We start from the raw sequence: 18,259 nt of genomic DNA, 5'->3' as shown, positions 1-18,259 counted from the left end.
GGGGCAGGGTCGGGCTCTGCTGCCCGGGAACAGGGACAGGATGAGAGGAAACAGCCTCAAGCTGAACCAGGGAATGTCCAGGTTGGACATCAGGAAGAATTCCTTCAGGGAAAGGGTTATCAGGCATTGGAAGTGCCTGGTCAGGGAGGTGGTGGAGTCATCATCTCTGGAGGGACTTAAAAGCCATGTGGATGTGGCACTTGGGGACACAGGTTAGTGGTGGCCTTGGCAGTGCTGGGGGAATGGCTGAACTTGATGATCTTAAAGGTATTTTCAAACCTTAATAATTCTATGATTCTATAGAACTGTGATTTTTTTTTTTTTTTTTTTTTTTTTTAATCTGGAGAAATGAAAGGTTTACATGGCAACTGTGTACAAACAGGTAAAAGACTGCTGCAGGGTGAAAACCAATAAATTCTTCTTGTCCCTGGCTGAGGTAATGAGAATTGAGTGGTTTAACCTTCTGAAGAGGAGTTTAGGTTTTGTGTACCAGAAGGAATGGAAGCTTCTGGGGAGGGGGAGACCATCCAGGACTACAGGGCAGATTTGGTGGAATTTTGGCAGAGGTGACAGTGCCTTTGCCAAGGGGCAGCACCTTATGGGCACCACCACTTGGCTTTTGCTGGCCCTGTGTCACCAACACGATAAAAACCTTTGTGTTCTCCTTTTCCCTGCTTTCTCCTTGAGCCACGACACTCTCCCTGACTCTGCCTTTCCAGCCAAAATGCGTTTATTTAATTCCTGGGTGAAGGGAAGGCAGGATGCCTGTGTCACGCTGCAGCTCCTGGGGTTGGGGTCTTCCATGGAAATGCCAAGTGCAGGTGGTGGATTTGGGTGTGTTGGGAGAGCAGATGCTCCACGGCCATTTCCGTCCCACTCGGGGTCTGCTGTGGATGTCACACCAGTGTCACCAGCGCCGTGTGACTGGCGCAGCATTTTCTCGAGTGTCGAGCCCCATCTGGTGGCTTTCCTGCGGCATTTTTTTGCGTGTCCTTGCAGTCCTCTTTCGGGGTTTTTCGCCTCCTGTGCCAGCCAGCTGCGAGCGGGCGGGAGGGACGCGATGCTGGATGAAGGATGGGGTTCGCAGAGATGCCTCTGTTTGTCCCCCATGCCAGCATCCCGTGCCTGGGTGTAATTCGGGGATCCGGAGGCTGTCCAGGCTCACGTCCTTCCCTCCTCTCGCCCGAGTGGCAGGGGATGATCTAATCGTTTTGGCCAAACCCCAGCTTGTGCCGTGAGCCCCTCCCAGAGCCTCCAGAAGGCGCTGGCAGCGGAGCTGGGACAGATGAACAGCCCCGCGAGGAGACATTTCCGACTATTGACTGCCTCACACTGCTTTAGGGTCGGCATTAGGTGAAATGGTTCCCATCCCAAACGAGGTTACAGCCACCGCTCAGGATGAGAAGGAAGAAAACCCAGTGTTAGATTGTTGATCCTTAAAAGTGTCCAAGACCGGGCTGGACAGGGCTTGGAGCATCCTGGAATAGTAGAAGGTGCCCCTGCCCATGGCAGGGGGTTGGAACAAGATGATTTTTAAGGTTCCTTCCAACCCAAACCATTCTGGGATTCTGTGATATCAACGGGCATTAGAAAGGACTCTGTTAGTGTTTTTTTCTTAAATGCCACAAATCCTGAGACAGAGGCAATGGTAGAGCTGTGCCTGCCCATGCACGAGACAGCTCCTTGTACTCCAACATTGCCCAAAGTCTCAAAGCTGACCAGTGACAAACTGTGGCCTTTCACATCTGTGGGTCACACATGTGCTGCATATGAAGGTGTCTCGTTGCTCCACTATGATGAAATAGGGTCAAATCATCACAGAATCAAATCACAGAATATTCTGAGATGGAAGACACCCACAAGGATTGTCAGATTCTAATTCCTGGACAACTTCCTGAGTCCTACAGTGAGCCTGAGAGTGTGGTCCAAACATATCTTGGGCTCTGGGATCTGTCAGAGAAGCTCCTTACCAGAGTGCTGAGGGGGGTAAGATGGTCTGTCAAGCCACTTCCAAGTGTTAGGGCCCGTATTTTTTATGTGGGTTCTCTTCCTGTGATGAAAATGAGTTGTTTTCTTGTGTTTCAAAAGCATTTCCAACTCCCAGGCTTCACATTTGGGTGGTACCAGTTAAAGTTTTCCCACCCTTGCAACACCAAATGCACTTCATTATATGGTCTTGTTCTCAGGGTGGCATCCAGTTTAAGGTTGGGCTTGATGATCTTGGCGGTCTTTTCCAACATTAATGATTAGTCCCGTTCTAAAAGTCCTCCTCAGATCTGACAGGAGGGAGCAGAAGAACCGTGCAAACCCCAGCGTCTCCCTAGAACCCCATTCCCCCGCAAACAGATTTTCCCGCAGCTCCAACATCTCACGCCCAGCTTTTCCCTCCTGTTCCCTGCAGGTATATCCGAACAATGTACCTGGGCATCCAGAGCCAGAGGCGGAAGGAACACCAGCGGCGTTTCTACTGGGCTATGATGTACGAATATGCAGACGTAAACATGCTGCGCCTCCTGGAAACATTCCTCGAGAGCGCCCCTCAACTGGTGCTACAGCTCTGCATAATGATCCAAAAGAACCGTGCAGAAACATTACCATGTAAGTGGCCCCCTCTTCCCCACCTTTCCAGCCTCTCCCCTCTGCTCCCAGCGCCCAGCAGCTGATGGATGTGTTGCTCGCTTCCCACCTTGGCTGGGGGCTTCCACTTTGGGACAAATCTCTGCTGCGTTCGCTGGGTAAAATTTTTGCTCGTTCCTCTGAGGAGAAAAAAAAAAGTCAGTGTCAAGGAAAAGATGGGATTCAGCTCTTCCACGCCGTGTCCAGGCTAAAGGAATGCTGGTGGTGTCAGGAGGAGGCAAGCAGGCTCTGCTGCTGTGGCACCACTCGTTTGTCGCTTCACACTAGGCAGACACAACCATTCCCTGACTCAGTTTCCCTCCTTACATAAGTAGGGCGATAAAACTGGCCAGATTTGAGTTTGTGTTGCGAGGACAAATGGTTCAATGCCTATGCAATGCTCTGATGGTGTTAAGTGTAAAAAGGGGGTTTTTAACAGCTAAATGCTGTAGGGCCTTTTCTGATGAGTGCCCAGGAATTAAGGTCTTGTCATTGGTACCATGGTTCTCACCAAGCCCAGGAAAAGAGAAGGGGAAGGCAGTGGAGGGGATTGTGCAGGGACAGGGATGTAGTGGAGGTTTAATTGGAAAGGCAATTAAATTATGAAACAAGGCTTGGAAGCCACCACAGGGAATATTTTGCCAATTCTGATGTCCGCCACTGCTGTGATGTGCTGAGCACGGGGCATCTGTCCCAGCTGAGAGGGACATGGCCCTGTCTCAGCCCTGGCATGAGCAGCTCTCCCAGCCCATGGCCATGCTGGCAGCCTGGGGGTGACCAGCCTGAGGGACAGTCATCCTTTCCAAGGACCGACAGTGGAGCTGCTTGGTTATTCAGCCCCTGTTCAGTTTGTGCACCACGGGTGGCACTCAGCTTCCCAAAGAGAGCCTGGCTGGGGCCTATCATTTCTCAGGAGTTTTTGGAGCTGAGGTAGGAACTGAAATTGGAAGTTGCTTTGGGGTTAAATTTTGCTGGTTTTGCCAAGGTCACCAGTACCTTCAGCGTCAAGGAAGGTCAGCCACTTTCCCTTTCCTCTGTATTTCCAGCATGTCCATCACAGTTGTTTATAGAAGCCTCCCTCCTCCTATTTATGCAGTCTTTTCTTGAAACCTCTCATCACGAGCTCTCCAGGCCTCCAAAGTGCTGACATGATGAATATGCCTTTCTACAACTCCTGCTAGAATGGCTCACATTTGCCAGCCCCCTTTTCCTGCTGCTTCCAACATTATTAACCCGACTGAAAATGCAGAAATCACAACCCAGGAGGTTTGCCAGGGCGTTCTGCAGATTGTTGGGCTCGCCGCAGAAAGCGCCGGGTGAAGTTTGTTGGCCTCTGTTGTGCTGCGAGTCAGACAGCGCAGGAGAATAATCCCTCCAGGCTTTCAAATCCGTGGCTCTTCCACTTTGCCACTTCCAGGCACGGCTGCCTAATCCACTGAAGGAGCTGCATCATTTTTCCAGCATCCCCCTCCCCTCCCTTCCTCGGCTTTGCAGTTCCTCTGCTCCTCCAGCGTGCAGAGCCGGCTGCGCTCTCTTCCAAGGCAGTGCACGTCCCTGCCTGCCTCCCCGAGCCCTGGAGGGCTTTTTGCTTGCCACACGCCAGCAGCCGAGCTCGCCGGGTCCCCAGTGCATCCTCTCCCTGCCTCCCTCCCCGCCTGTGCCAAGGATGCGGGCGCTGATGGATGAGAGCAGCAGAGCTTGCTCAGCGCTCCTTGACTCCGGTGCAAGGTTTCCTAGAGCTCCTCCATGCCCGTTCAGTGCTTCTCTCTTCCACCTCCTCCTCCTCCTCCTCCTCATCCTCATCCTCCTCATCCTCCTCGCGGCCAGTCCATAATTATATAAAAGCAAATTAAATGCTAAGAGGGGCCGTTGTGAAAGGGAGCCTCAAAGGTTTTCACTTAAAGCAGGTGAAAAGCAAAGGGAGATGGATACTGTTAGGCAGGCAATGTGTTTAAAAATCAAATCAAGTCTCTCCTGGCTCATCGAGTCTGTGGGAGCGTGGCTTGTCACAGGAAGGGGCCAGTTCTGCCTTTAAACAGGGGCAGCATCAGCTGCATACCTGAGGAATGCACACTGGAAAAAGAGACCAGGGAAGGGCTTAAAAGCCCAGGTACAGCCCCTGCTGATGTGTCCAGACTCCAGCTGCTTCCATGCATCGCCCACAGGCTCTTATGGATTAATTTCTTGCCAAACCAGGTCAGTTCGCCATTTCCTGTGGCACACATCCCCCCTCCAAGCCCCAGCCCTCTCTGCTTTTTAGATTGTAATGCCAAGCCCAAGCTTCACTTCTCCCCAAACAGGTCAACTTCTGTTTAAGGAGCTTTAGAAAGGGGGTTATTGGAACGGCTATCAGGAGGCTTTGCTTTTGTCTCCTAATTCCTGTGTTAAGAGAGCTGTTGAGGAAAGAAGAGAGAACACACTGGAGGTCTTTAGTCAGACCCAGAGCATCTCCTCCAAAGCATTTCTGCCACGCAGCATGGTGGTAGAAAGGACTGATCTTGGAAGGATGAGTAGAAAGGGATACAACCAGGAAAATGCTTAATTTCCTGGCTTTCAATCTACTGGGTGGGTGAAAGAAAGAAAAACCTCATCATGCCTTGCAGGAATTATTTGACCATGAGAGGTACCTGTGTGAGAGGGTTGGGTGGGACCTGTGTCTGCTGTTCCTTCAGCACTCAAAGAATGGAGAGGTTTCACCCAAAAGTGAGAATGTCCAGCAGCAGAAGTGCTGGAGCTGGAATTTGAGGTCAAGACCCAGCCTCAGTAAAGCTGGGGACAAGACCCAAGCTGGGATTTCATGTGAGTCAGGATTCATTCCTTCATCGTATCCCCAGCAAAAGGCAGAGCAGATCCCAGCTCAGCTGCCCTTGTCTCAGGAACAACAGAAAAGAGCACTGAAAGAAAAGACCTGAGAACTCCATTAACTCCACCAGGTGGGCAGTGGAAGGTAAATGTTGAGAGCCTGAGCTGGAATTCTTTTGTTGGTGGAGCAAATGGAACAACATCAGCTCCTGAATATCCATTTGGAAGGAGCTGGTGTTGGTAGGCAGGCCCTCTGTGAAGGACTAATCTGCTACAACCACAGCTGGGTGGGCCCAAAACAGAGTCAAGAGAAGGTGAGGGGGAAAAGGAGTGATCCAACACATGGAAAAGCAGCTGAAGGAGGTGGGATGAGGTGCTCAACCAGCACCAGCACCTTTCTCCAGGAAATCTGGTGCATTTATACCTCTCATTTGGGTTAGGCTGAAGGAGGGGAAGGGATGCTGGAGAGGATGCAGCATAGTCTCTCAGTCACCCTAATTGTGTCTGAGGTTTAGAAGAGGATATAAGGGTGTCCATCTCTCAGACTCCTGGACAACAATGGCCAGAGGACTTCCCATAATTTAAATCACCTATTTGCAGAGAAAAACATAGCATTAACAACAGAAAAAGCTCAGCAATCCAGATCCTCATTCCATAATCACTCCCAGCAGATAATCCACCTCACTTCTTGTAGAACAAACCATCCTAAACCCCCTTCAACCTGCAGAGGTGCTGCTTCCTCCATGCCAAGTGGGAAGGAGCAGATCAAACCAGCTTAAAGGAGACACCCAACCTCTAGGCAGACAGGGAGGTGAGAGGGATTCCAGTTTTTCTGGCATAAATCTCCTCTTAAAGAGGTTTTCTCCCACTTAATTTTTTTTTACATGGCTTCTTTAAAGCTTAATGAGATTTAGCTGAAGCACCAACATCCTTCCACTCATGTCACAAGTTCTTTACACAAAGATTTCTGCCTGTATGAGGCTGCAGTTTTCAGCACAGTGTCTCTCCCTCCAAAAAGAGCCACATCTCTCCACAGATGCTGTGTCCATCTCCTTGATAACCCTACAGTTGATCTGAAAGAGATTAGCAGCATAAGCCTTCCTTTTGCAAAGTCCTGCTAGAGTCTCTGGGATTTTGGGAGGTGTTTGCACTCTCCACAGCCCTCAAAAGTAGGCTGAAGCTGCTCATATATTTAAGGAAGAGTAACATTACCTTAAGGGGTTTCGGGGGGGAGTCATTTTATTTAAGTATAGTAATAGAAATTAGGCATTAAAATGGATTTCAAACATCTCGTCTACAGGTGTGTGCTGGTTGCAGAGTTATCCTGATGGAGTTTGCAAATCATCTTGTCCCTCCCAGAGCAAAATCCTATTTTTTATCATGCTCTCTATTGTCTGTGCCATGTCTGGGGACCATTTATAATCATTTATGATTCATTTTTGCAGGGACAAACAAAGATGATTTTCCCTGTCACTTAGTTTAGAAGACTCAGCTGCTCAATGGAGTTAGAAAGGGACCTTCAGCCTGTAAGTGCTCAAAAATGTGAGTTTCAAGTGACATCAACACTGGCCTGAGCAGAAATCAGAGGACTAAAATCCCTAGATGTCCAGTGAAAAGACTTATGAAATTTGAAATTTCATCCTTTTCACCACTTGAAGGAGCACTCAAAGTGAGTGCAAGATCCTTCATGCTGGCCTGGGTCAAACAGATGTGTCCAACAATGTTCAAACAGGAATCCAAACCCTCAAACCCAATCTTTGTGACCTCACAACACAAAATTGTCCCCATTTATGAAGAGTCCCATAACCTCATAAATAAACCAGGGTTTGTTCTACACAGGCACCAGATCCCATGGGGACCAGTGCAAAATTCTATATGGCATCTGCAGATTCAGTGTGGGAGAGTCCCATTTCTGCAAAGCAGAAATCTTCTTCCTGACTGGTGCATTTTTCCTAAGACCTACCAAAAGAACTTCACTGTATGACTAAATAAGTCTTTGCCTTATAAAGTCCTCAGTAACAGGAGTTGGGGTGGGGACAAGATCTACCAGAGCCACACTCTGGGCTGTGGCTCAGGTTCTGGGACAGATCATGAGGGAAACAAGATGCTAAAACTTTGCCCAGAGGCAGATATTCTCTTTTCCCTATTTCTCATGTCATTCCTTGGGGACTAAAAGAAATGGGAGATGTCCATCACCCAGGCCTGGTTTCCTGTGACAGAAGAGGCACTAGCAGAAAAGCCATGTGGGGAAGGGACCCCGCCAGTCGTGTGCTTGCTGGGCAGGGAGGATCTGGGATGATCCGCCCTGAAAATTTGTCCTGACTCCACCACAGTTTCCCTTTAAAAGTTCACCAGCAGCCCAAGGAGGCCCAGATAGCTCTGAACTCATAAGCAGCTTGCCTGGGAGGCCACTCATATGACTCCAGAGCTCTGCCAGACTGGGGCATATGGCTCTGTTCCTGCCTTCCCCTCCTTCCCACCAAAGCCGGATGACAGGGAGCAATTTGGTGCCCTGCTGGAAAGGAGCTGCTGGTCCCCGGCCAATTCCCAGCAGCATCAAAAAGCCATCTCCACACTTGGCAGTGGCGCTGAGGACGCCTTGCTCTGGCATGCTGAGAGCAGGCCAAGCCTGAGGCACGCTGGCATGGGACAGCTTGTCCCATCATCAGCCGTATTGTCCCAGTGCGGTGGGATCCAGGAGCCTTTGGAGCCAGGGACAGCTATTTTTTCTCTTTCCAATGGGGTTTGGAGCCAGCCCAAAGAGAGATGTCATCCCTTCGCCCATCCCCACCTGCATCTTCTCTGTCCACCACCTTGCCATGTCTCTGGCTCTTATTTTTGGAGTGCAGCTAAAACCCCGTCTGTTCCGTACCACGTGTCACCGTCACACACAGGACACGGCACAGCCAGGAAAGATGAGTCACCATTCACGGGACAGCGCTGGCAGGGGCCCAGCACTGCCAATTTTAGGCTTTGTCAGACTGTGGTAATCACTGGGAAGGGGTTACATCATCAGAGCACTACAACAGCATTAGCTCATGCTGTTCCCAGGAGCTGGGGGCCAGCCAGGAAACTGAGGCATAGTTTGGGTTCTTGTCAAGCAGATTCCAGGCAGGAAATTCAGATTTATTTTTTTTTTTTGGTAAGTCCATGGTGTAGGCTTTCTGGAGATACACCTCTCATGGGAAGTTTGGGATAAGAGCAAAGGAAAAGTTGAAAATTATTCTTTTTAGCTGCAGGTTGCTCTAGTGCAGGATTCTTGTCAGGCATCTAGGAGAGCATGGATAAACAGGGAGCACATAGGCTCTGGGATGTGCAGAACAACGTGGAAAAGATGCCCTGCTGGGCAGGGACTACTCTGTGCTTCTACCCCTGATGGAGGTGGAGCAGTTCAGGTTGATACAACTCAAAATCGTTGAGTTTTGAAGGAAATAATTGCTTCACTTCAGAAACTATTAATTGTTTTTTAATGATTAGCTCGAGGTGACAGTTCTGAGTCTAGGCATGCAGCAAAAATACTGAGTCAGTAGAAATCTCCTGAAATTACTTTTGTCCTAACTGGCATTTGACCAACCTCATGCTCTCAGTGCCCTCAGAATATCCATGTCTTTACACAGAGGGTCACAGAGGGGGGACAGCCACCACACACAGGAGCCCCTTCTGATGTACATCAAGGTCCCAAAAATGTTTGCAGAAGGCAAAAAGGCCCAGGAGATAAGCCAGGATGAGCATGACTTAATGTGTGGACACCAAGTTCTGACTTGCTACCTATCACATAGGTCTTTGCAGAGTGTACAAAACGTGGGAAGCAGAGGGAGAAAGAGTTTCCTGCCGTTATCCTTGGAAATCAGTGTCCCTGGTGCCTTCAGTACCCCACTGCGAGACAGCACCAGCTGCACCACATCCGTTTATGCCACTTTGTCACTCCCCCTCACAGGAACACTCTGCCAGACTCGCCTCATCGATGCCAGCCCTGTGTACTCTCCAGGAATGTTGAGACACTCCTTCTTTTCCAGAGCCCAGTCCCCTCAGCTGGGATTATGCTGAGGCATTTCCACCAAAGGCTCCCTACGCAGCATCAGAGGTTTATAAACCATAAGGTTACAAAGTGTGCACTGCTGACACATCTCTGGATGAAAATCTGTTTCCTTGGACAGTGAGTGTGATCTGAACTGGGTCCTTTCCTATTTCCCATCCGGCCAAAATCATTCCCCAGGATGAAGTTATTTCCCTAATTGCCTGCAGGCTTTCTGTGTCCAGGCCAAGCCATCCACCAGAGGAGGTTTGCAGGATCCCTGTTTGGTGCTGTCACAGACCCTTTAAAGCATTGCCTTGATGTTGTCTGATTTCCAGGGAACAGCCCGTGAGAGCTGTTTTCAGCAGGAAGTTCCCCAGCAAAGCCCTGGCAGGAGATGTTTCTTTCCCAATCCTGGGACAAGTTGGTTTCACCCCTACTGATAAACCAAAACCCATCAGAACATGAGCACAACCACCAGATCTTGTTCATCCTCTGCTTCAATTACCAGCACAGCCCTTGGCACGTTTTTAGCTCCTGGCAGCCAACACCAACCTAAACAATTCCCATGCTTGGCTCAGGTGATGGCAAGAACGATTCCCACCAAGCACTCTGGGCCACCCTGATTCAGAGGCTGGGGCAGAACTTAGCAGTCAACAGAATTAGGCTTGCCTTAGTTGCTGATTTCTGGGTGAAGGGTCCAAAGCTGGCCCAGATCTGTGCTAAGGAAAAAGGGATCCTTGTTGTTGGTCTCCAAAGCAAACAGTGGAACTCCTTGGGCTTTCCTTTCCAGCACTGAGGTGTTGCTTCCATCTTTTTCAGACTATTTTAGCCCCCACTTGCAGGATTACAACATCCTTTCAACTTGTGGTAGGCAGGTTTACATCTTTCCCAATGTCTGCGGTCCCCATCCAAATTAAAACAGAAATAAAATAAAAAAAAAAAAGAAGGAAAAAAAAAAAAGGAGGATAGGGGTGCTGTAACAGATGTCAGATTGCAGTGTTGAAATGCACATATATTGTACATGTTTGTGGAGTCCTGCTGTTTCATGCCAGCAATCCCTACTCATAGAAATAGCTTGGAAAAGATTTTATGCTAAATGGAACCATGTGCTGTTTTTCTTAGCAAAAGGTGGTTTTTTTCATCATTTCAGTGCATTCCAGTAGTTTCTTAAGGTGTGTTTCTCTTCTAAGGGTTCCTAACAGTAGAGTTCAAATATTTTTAGGTCTGAAAAATCTCAGTGTAGGAGGCTCCTTCTGATATTTTCAGGATTCAAACTGGAAGCAGCTCTGCCGGATTTGATACACTTGAAAATCTTAGCAAAGAATTGGGCACTAGAAGTTGTAACTAAAGTGCCCTTCACAAAGAACCAGCTGTTGAATGTGAAATGTGATTTTTCTTCCAAGAATAACCCCTCTTGGATTTTGCCATCTTATTCTTACCAATTGAAGTAAAAATGTTTGGGGTGGGGTTTTTGTGCCTGTTGCTCTAGAAAGACAATTTTAATTACCAAAGGGACAAAAACTAAGTTATCAGCAGGAAATAGCAATGGAAGTTTCTAGAGATGTTTGTGCTCCTGCCAGGTTGAGCCAGGTTTGTGTGACTCCCCTGCCTTATAACATTCCCTACAAAGAGGGATTTTGCTCTGTTTGCACAGAGTTAAATCCTTGCTGGAAGTGTTGTCAGAACATCCTGGTGGAGCATTTCCAATGAAACCTCTTGGGGTCTCTCAAGGAGCTTCATATCCTCTCATCTGTGGCTGTTCACTTTTAGGGGCTCAGGTGGGGTTCTTTTTCAGTGTCACTCTGAGACAGCACTTAAAGGCTTCAGATTAACGTGGATTTAACTCAAAAGTCTTTATAATTACAGTGATGACTGTGCAGAGGGCACCTCGGCCTGAAAAGAGTGGCAATTCATGCAGCTTTTGACAAAAATAGACACGGAGAGCAGTTCTCATGCTCTATTTCCAAACAAGCTAATCTGTGCCCGGGAAATCCTGGCTGCTGCTTTCCCAGCACATTTCTAACGCAGAATTAACCCAGGTGATTGGTGCCTGGGGGGATTTAGACCAAGCTCAGGGCAGATCATCTCTCCTTCGTGTCTGTGGGTCATTAGAAGACAGAGATGCACATGGTTGTTGGTTGTGAGTGTCTCTGTCAGCTGCAGTGCCATCCCTGTTCACCTGAGAGTCAGGGATCTGTGGGATTCATGATCTCCAGAGGATGCACTGGGAAAAGGTGAACTTCAGCATGGTGAGAAGATCCTGGAGAGATTTTGGCACTTGAGTCTTTGCTGCTGCAATGTGAGTAACATGTCCACATAAATCCAAATTTATGTGACAACAGCAGCTCTTCTAATTGGAAACACCATCCATGCAGCCCCACACTGACATACCATTAGTAGGATTAATAAGAATTATGATTCCAAAAATCACAAAAGAAAGAACTGTTCTTCACAAACATCCTCAAAGTAGCATCTGCTGAAGTGGGGTTCTTTCAGTGAGAAAAAGAAATCTGCTTTTGCTGAAAACAAAACAGTGAATTCTTCCCTTTCCATTTTCTTAACATTTAGGGGAAGCTTCAAAACAGAAGAGCCATTTAAAAGTAAATAAGGTTGTGTTATAAATACTTTTATATCATTTGTGCCACACCAACAGGAACTCCAAAAGTAAGACTTTGTGTGTCTCTGTTCCCTGATTGCCTCCAGCTTCTTCAGGACTGAGTCAAATCACCAAACTAACTCCAAATTCCTGAATGGATTTCTTAGACATCTGCCATGCATTGTTCCCCCTGGAAAGTGAATTTGCGTGCTGTCATTTCCTTGAACTCTACCATTAGAGTCCCACCAGAGGCTCTGGTGGCTGGGTGGAGCTGTTGCAGAAGAGGCTGCTCTGCAGAAGGCAGGATTTGTCTCTAGCAAAGGACTCACGCTGACATTTTCCTCAGGCATCACTTTGGGAGCATAGCTGACACCAGATTCCTGGAAGGATTACCCTATCCTGCTAAAATAACATTTTTCTGGCAGAGAGCTGTCCCCACATCTGTATTACACTTCACCTAAGCTCTACCTGCCATGCCTGGGCTCCCCAGAGCTGTCCAGACACAGCAGCCACCTGGACTAATTTACTCTGCCCAGCCTGGAAAATCTGATAATATGAAAAGCTTTATCTCCAGGCATTGAGGAGTTGAGCCAAAGGTCTTACACAATATTTTTAACATGATGAAAAGGATTATACAACCATGGTTGTGATAAACAGAGAACTGTGATAAGATTTTGTCTATACCTGTAACACAAACAGTGTTGGAGCCCAGGCACTGGCTCTCAGGTGTTTGTGCTAAATTGGTAGAGTTTTGCCTGCCAGTCCTTTCCCAAAGCTTTCCCAGGCATGAGAAAACAAATTCACATAGTCCAGGAACCATTCCCATGGGGCAGATTGGATAGAACTCCTGAGGGATTTTAACTCGGCAGATTCTGCCAGCTGGACTCAGGGTCTACAAATAACCGTGTTACTCATTTGGGATTCAGATACCACCACCAGGTTCTCTTCCCATGTGTCCTTCTCCTCTCTGATGGTTTTTATGAGCCAGTCTGTGGTGACAATTCACCCCACAGGATCAAAGATCCCAGTTAGCCAAGTGAGTTGAGGCTTGTTTGTGGACCTCTGCTTATACAAGGACTGAAATTTCCCCCATTTGCTGCCAGAAATGTTCCAGCTCTGGACCAGGTGTCAGCAGCTTCTTTCCCTACATAAATAGGTAAAACCTGAGATACCTGCAGTCAGCATCCTGGGAAAGGGGCAAGGCTGTCATGGAAAGCAAAAAGTGAATTTTCATTCTGATGAGGGCTGCGTACACATAGGCCTGTTGGAGACCAGTCTTCTTCTCAGTGATGTAACAGAGGGATGTTGTCTTTCTCCTACCCCCTGAGGATGTTGGTAACTCTGTCTGGCTGTTCTAGGATGTTCTGACTGATCATGGCACCCTTCTCACATCAGAAGGATGTTGGGGGCTTGTTTTGCCTGCTTGGCCTTTAGTGGTATATGTTCATCGTGTTGTGTCACTTGAATATGCCCGGATCATGTTGGGTCTGTCAGCTTCTGCTCTGCAGGAGCCACTGTGGGCTATTCTGCTTGTTCTGGAGCCAGGAACAGGTTTCAGCAATCCTCCTTTCTCCTCTCTTCACCTTGCTGAGGCTCAGTGTTCCCCTATGAGCTCTTGTGGGGACTTAGTGGATGCCAAACCTCTGTTACTTAATATTCATCTTACCATGCTCTCCTTTGGTTATTTCAGTTTGAACTCCATCCCTGAAAGTGTTCAGGGCCAGGTTGGATGGGATCTGAGTCACCTGGGAGTGTGAAAGGTGTCTCTATCCATGGCAGGGAGTTGGAATGAGATGAGTTTTAAGGACCCTTCCCTCTCAAACCATTCCGTGATTTACCAGGAATAGTCAATGGAGACACAGAGGCATTTCCAGACAACTCATCCCATGTCTCAGACAGCATTCCTGGGGTGAAATAAACACTGAGGCACGTGATGGACAGGGCATCTTCATACAGAGGGTTTTAGAACAGTGGGGAAGCTTTGCCAATCCTGATGTGGTGGGTGATGGCCAACATTTTGAACAGGAGACTGACACTTCACTGAGGTTATTTGAGGACAAGCCCAAACAGAGGGTGGATTATCCCATCTCCGCTTGGCCTGGGGTGCTCATGCCTCCCACAGCAGGATCAGTCTCTGGCTTGCATCCAGGAGGAGATACAAGACTCGATGGCTGCAGGGTTGGAGCTGGTTTGGAGTTCACAGAGGACATGGATAGGAGGAGACATGACAGAAGCAGCTGAGATAATGAGAGCACAGATCAGATGAGTGTGGCTGGTCACCTCTTCCCGCATCAGGGAAAGGGGCACTGGGGACAGCTGAAAGGCAGCAGGATGAAAGGGCAGGAAATCAAGGCCATTGGAAACACAATCCCTGGTGACCCCGTGGACACTTTCTCAAGGCAGTGTTGAGGTGTGGGCTGGGGGAGGAACTAAGGAGGGATTCAGAGTTTTTGGGGTCACCAAGGACATCTTAATTTCGCAAAAGGAAAAGGGTTTAGGAAGCAGCATTTCAGGACATGAGCCAGCCTTTAACTGTCGAGGGGCAGGAGGGCAAATCTCCATGTAAGCAAGCCTTTGTGGAGTTGCCTTGGCATGGATTTTCTCACAGTGAAAGTTTTGAGAATGTGGATGTGCTTCTGGTCTAATGTGCAAGAACTCTTCTTGTGCCAGCTTGGACATGGACTATCCTGTACAGAAACCCAGCACAAGCCTTGTGAGGGATTCCAGTGGGATTTGGTGGTGGAAGGCTTTCTTGTTATCCAGACCTACTTGGAAATATGTCCCTGAAAGGAGTTACCTTTGTTTCCTGCCTTTCCCAGTCATCAGCAGTTTTCTATTTCTCATGGAAGGGTGATGCTGTTTCCAGGTGAGCTGGATCCTGGAGAATGGGGATGTGATATCCCTTGGAGGAAGGTCCCAGAGGATCTCCCTAGCAAGGGAGCAGGTACTGAGGACATGAAACTCACCCTTCACCTGATGAAAACAAAATATTTACTGTGAGAAAAGAGCAAAGGACAGGGCACTGGTGTGGTATCTCTTCCTAGTCTCCCCAGCGTCAAGATCTGGATTTACATCCCTGGTAATTCCAGCTCATAGCAGAGCACAGAGGTGTCACATAAATGGAAGGAGGCCATTCCTGGGTCAGACTTTTGCATCATGTTCACAAGGGGTGGAATAGTTCCCATCTGCCATACTGGACTGGTGGTACATTGGAGAAACTGTTTAAGGAAGTGTCCTGAAAACCAGTGAGGAAAATGAATGGCAAAATGGTCTGTGCAGCCCTTTACTATTTATATACTGGCAATGTTCCATATCTTTCCATGTTTAAAGAGACAAATAAAGAGGGAAAATAAAGGGGGAAAGACACAAGACTTTCCTTCCTCTGATGGGGAAGAATAAAGGAAAATCAAGCATCAAAATCCATCAGGAAACAATGAAAATCAGACCTGGGGTCTGATTCTGACCCCTTTTACTCTGACACAAACAAATTAAATCAGATTAAAAAATGAGGGAGAGTGACTTTCAGGCCCTGTTGTTACAAAAGCAGGATCTGGCTTGATCTCTTTTGTGTATAAATGCATTTTCACTCTGTGTGCATCAAAATGAAAGCCTGTTCTTCATCTCCTACTGAGCTTCAGGGAGGAACGTGCCACCCAAAGGGGAAAACAGGATAACAGGGTTCACCGCACAGGGACCTGAGCAGCCAGTGAAGGATGGGGATGAACTGAAACGTGGCACTTGGCATTAAGCAAGAGCTGCCTCTGCACAGGGGCTGAGGGAAGGTTTCGTGTCATGCTCAATATTTGCCATCCCGCTCACCGGGGAGAAATGTTGGTATCTTCCCATTTTGTTTTAGTGGAGTCTTAAGGAGAATTAATGTCAAAAAAGAAATAGAGCACTGTTCGGGCATCATTTTCAACGTTAAAGGGGCAGGCACCACAGGAAATACTCAGGGAATGTGCTACAGCAACTGCATCCAAATTATGGGCAGCCAACGACCTGCAGCTGGATTTGTGATGAAAACTGTATCTACCCCTAGTGAAAATCCTCTCTTCTCAGCTGGACAACACTGAGTAAGGCCAAAATGAGTGCATTGTTCATTTTAAATATTCATTTGTGTGTGTGCGTGTGATTTTTTTCCATTAGAGTGGTTGTACAACCCTGCATAGCAGGAATAGGCCAGATAAACAGGGATGGCTTTCCCTGCACTGTTTTTGCTCCCAGGCTTTAAAAGCAGCAATGGCAATTTCAGGGGAGTCATTGCTTTGATTCTTTCATGTCAATGTTTTTGTTTTTTTTTTTTCCAAAGAGCCTTTTTACACATCTGATGTGACTTTTTCTTTTTCTGGACTATGATTAGGAACCAGAGGAAGAAAACCAAACCAGGATGAAATTCAGAGTGTTCCCGTGAGCTTCTGCAGTTTCCCTTGCACTCAGAGTGTTTCAGGCTCCTCTCCTCTGGTATCAGATCACTGTCTGCATTGTACTCAAGTCCACTCATGTTTTCATGATCCAAACCAACAGCTCTTGTTTCCCTTTTTCAGAGAATCTATTCCTTGGTCTGACATTCTCAGAAATTTAACTGTTATAGACCTGCCTTATTTCCCACTGCTTTCTCATCTCTCTGTGCCATTTCCTGTTGCACATCCTCTGTGCCACCTATTTATCATTTAAGGGTGATCATGAGCTCCCCTGAGAAAGGCAGAATTTTTTGAGTCTCAGCTGATGTTAGTTGGAAGGCCCTGAGTGTCTTCCTTCACTCTAGCTCCCAGTTCAGGAATGTTCTTGTCCTCTCCATGCAAGTTTGTCACATCTGCCAGCTCCACATGGTGGTCTGGAATATCCTATAGCATCTGAAACATTGCTAGATTCCCACCTGTGATGGTTGCACTAAGCTTTGATCCTCCTTTGAGCAAAGAGACATCATTTAACCATGGACACCCTGGGGTGACTCTCTACAGTAAGAGCTGAATCCTGTCTGAAATGTCTTGTCAAGCACACTGTGATTTGAAGGAGAACTATTCCCTGCTTTAGCTTGGATTTTAAATGAGATCTTGGGTAAATCCTTCAAATCTTGGTGCTTCATCTGTCAAACTGGACATTATAGAGCTCTGCCTCCTCATGTTGAATGTAGGTGAGCAGATGTCTCACTGCAAAGACTTGAGTGTTCATCCCTAAAGGAATCTGGGGAATTATTTCTTGTGCTGTGTCATTCAAGACACAGGGACTTGACTCTGTGACGGTGCTGACTTTGGCTTGTGTCACTCATGGCTTTGGCACGTGTCACTCATGGCTTCCTAGGGCAGAGAGGTTTGAAGAGAAGCCCAGTCTGTGCTAGTCTGACTTGTTGTGGGTAGGTGGGATGCAGATCCCAGGGCTGCAGCCACAAGGCTTCCAGCCCCACAGGAGCTGATTTTCTCCTGGCTCGAGAATGCCTGCAGAGATGTGGTTGTGTATGGTGGGGATGTTCCACCCCCAAGACTGAGAACAGAGTGGGAAGAGTGAGAGTGAGCTTTTTTTGAAATGACTTCAGTGTTTACTCAACCTCATCCCTTTGATAAACAAACATTGGAAGGGAATTGAAACCTACTCGTTCTCCACGAAGGTGCGTCAGTTACCACGTGCAAGAGTCAGAATCAAAATAAAAAATTACTGCTCATGTGATCCAACTTTTCAGGACTTTTTGTTTTAGTTATAATTGAAGAGACCTAGAGTTGCTTAGAAATAAGATTTGGAGAAGTTGAGAGGAAAAACAGGGACAGTTTATTTCACAGTCTGTGAAAATTGTAAACTATGAAGATGTCACGGGTTAGAAGTCACAGGGAAAATTGGGAATGCAAAACTTATGGTCAAGATGACAAAGGTGCTGTGTCATTTAGGTCTGTGTGAAAGAGCTAGGGAATAATTTCTGTGGCAGGAAGTAAGAGTGATGTAAAAGTCTTTACACTGCTCCACAGTTTCTGGTGATACCCACCTACAGATTTCCCCCCTCACACCCAGGTCCAGATCCTGCTCATCACCAAAATTCACATTCAACACACGATTTGTGAACTTTTAAGCAACAGCAAAAATATGTCAAAATGCCCAGAGATCCTTCATTGCCTCCCTCAGATCTTGGTGCAGATGAAGAGACAATGAGCTGTTCTGTACGGGGGGGATCATCCCGCCTGACTGCTGGTGCTCGCACGTCCCCTGGCAGGGGATGGAGTCAGACACCTTGGGAGCAT

General features: G+C 47.6%; 1 protein-coding gene across 1 annotated transcript in view; it reads left to right on the top strand.

Annotated features, from left to right (window-relative positions):
- XKR6 (XK related 6) overlaps nt 1-18,259 on the top strand; it is a 204,801-nt gene that overhangs the window by 143,712 nt on the left and 42,830 nt on the right. Inside the window, exon 2 of the mRNA XM_030269886.4 lies at nt 2,402-2,598. Coding sequence (XP_030125746.4) covers nt 2,402-2,598 — 197 coding nt within the window. The remainder of the gene's footprint in view (nt 1-2,401; nt 2,599-18,259) is intronic.

This window comes from Taeniopygia guttata, chromosome 3 (genome assembly GCF_048771995.1).
Source record: "Taeniopygia guttata chromosome 3, bTaeGut7.mat, whole genome shotgun sequence".
Lineage (NCBI taxonomy): Eukaryota > Metazoa > Chordata > Aves > Passeriformes > Estrildidae > Taeniopygia > Taeniopygia guttata.
Note: the sequence above shows the minus strand (reverse complement) of the source record. Positions and strands in the feature narration are given on the sequence as shown.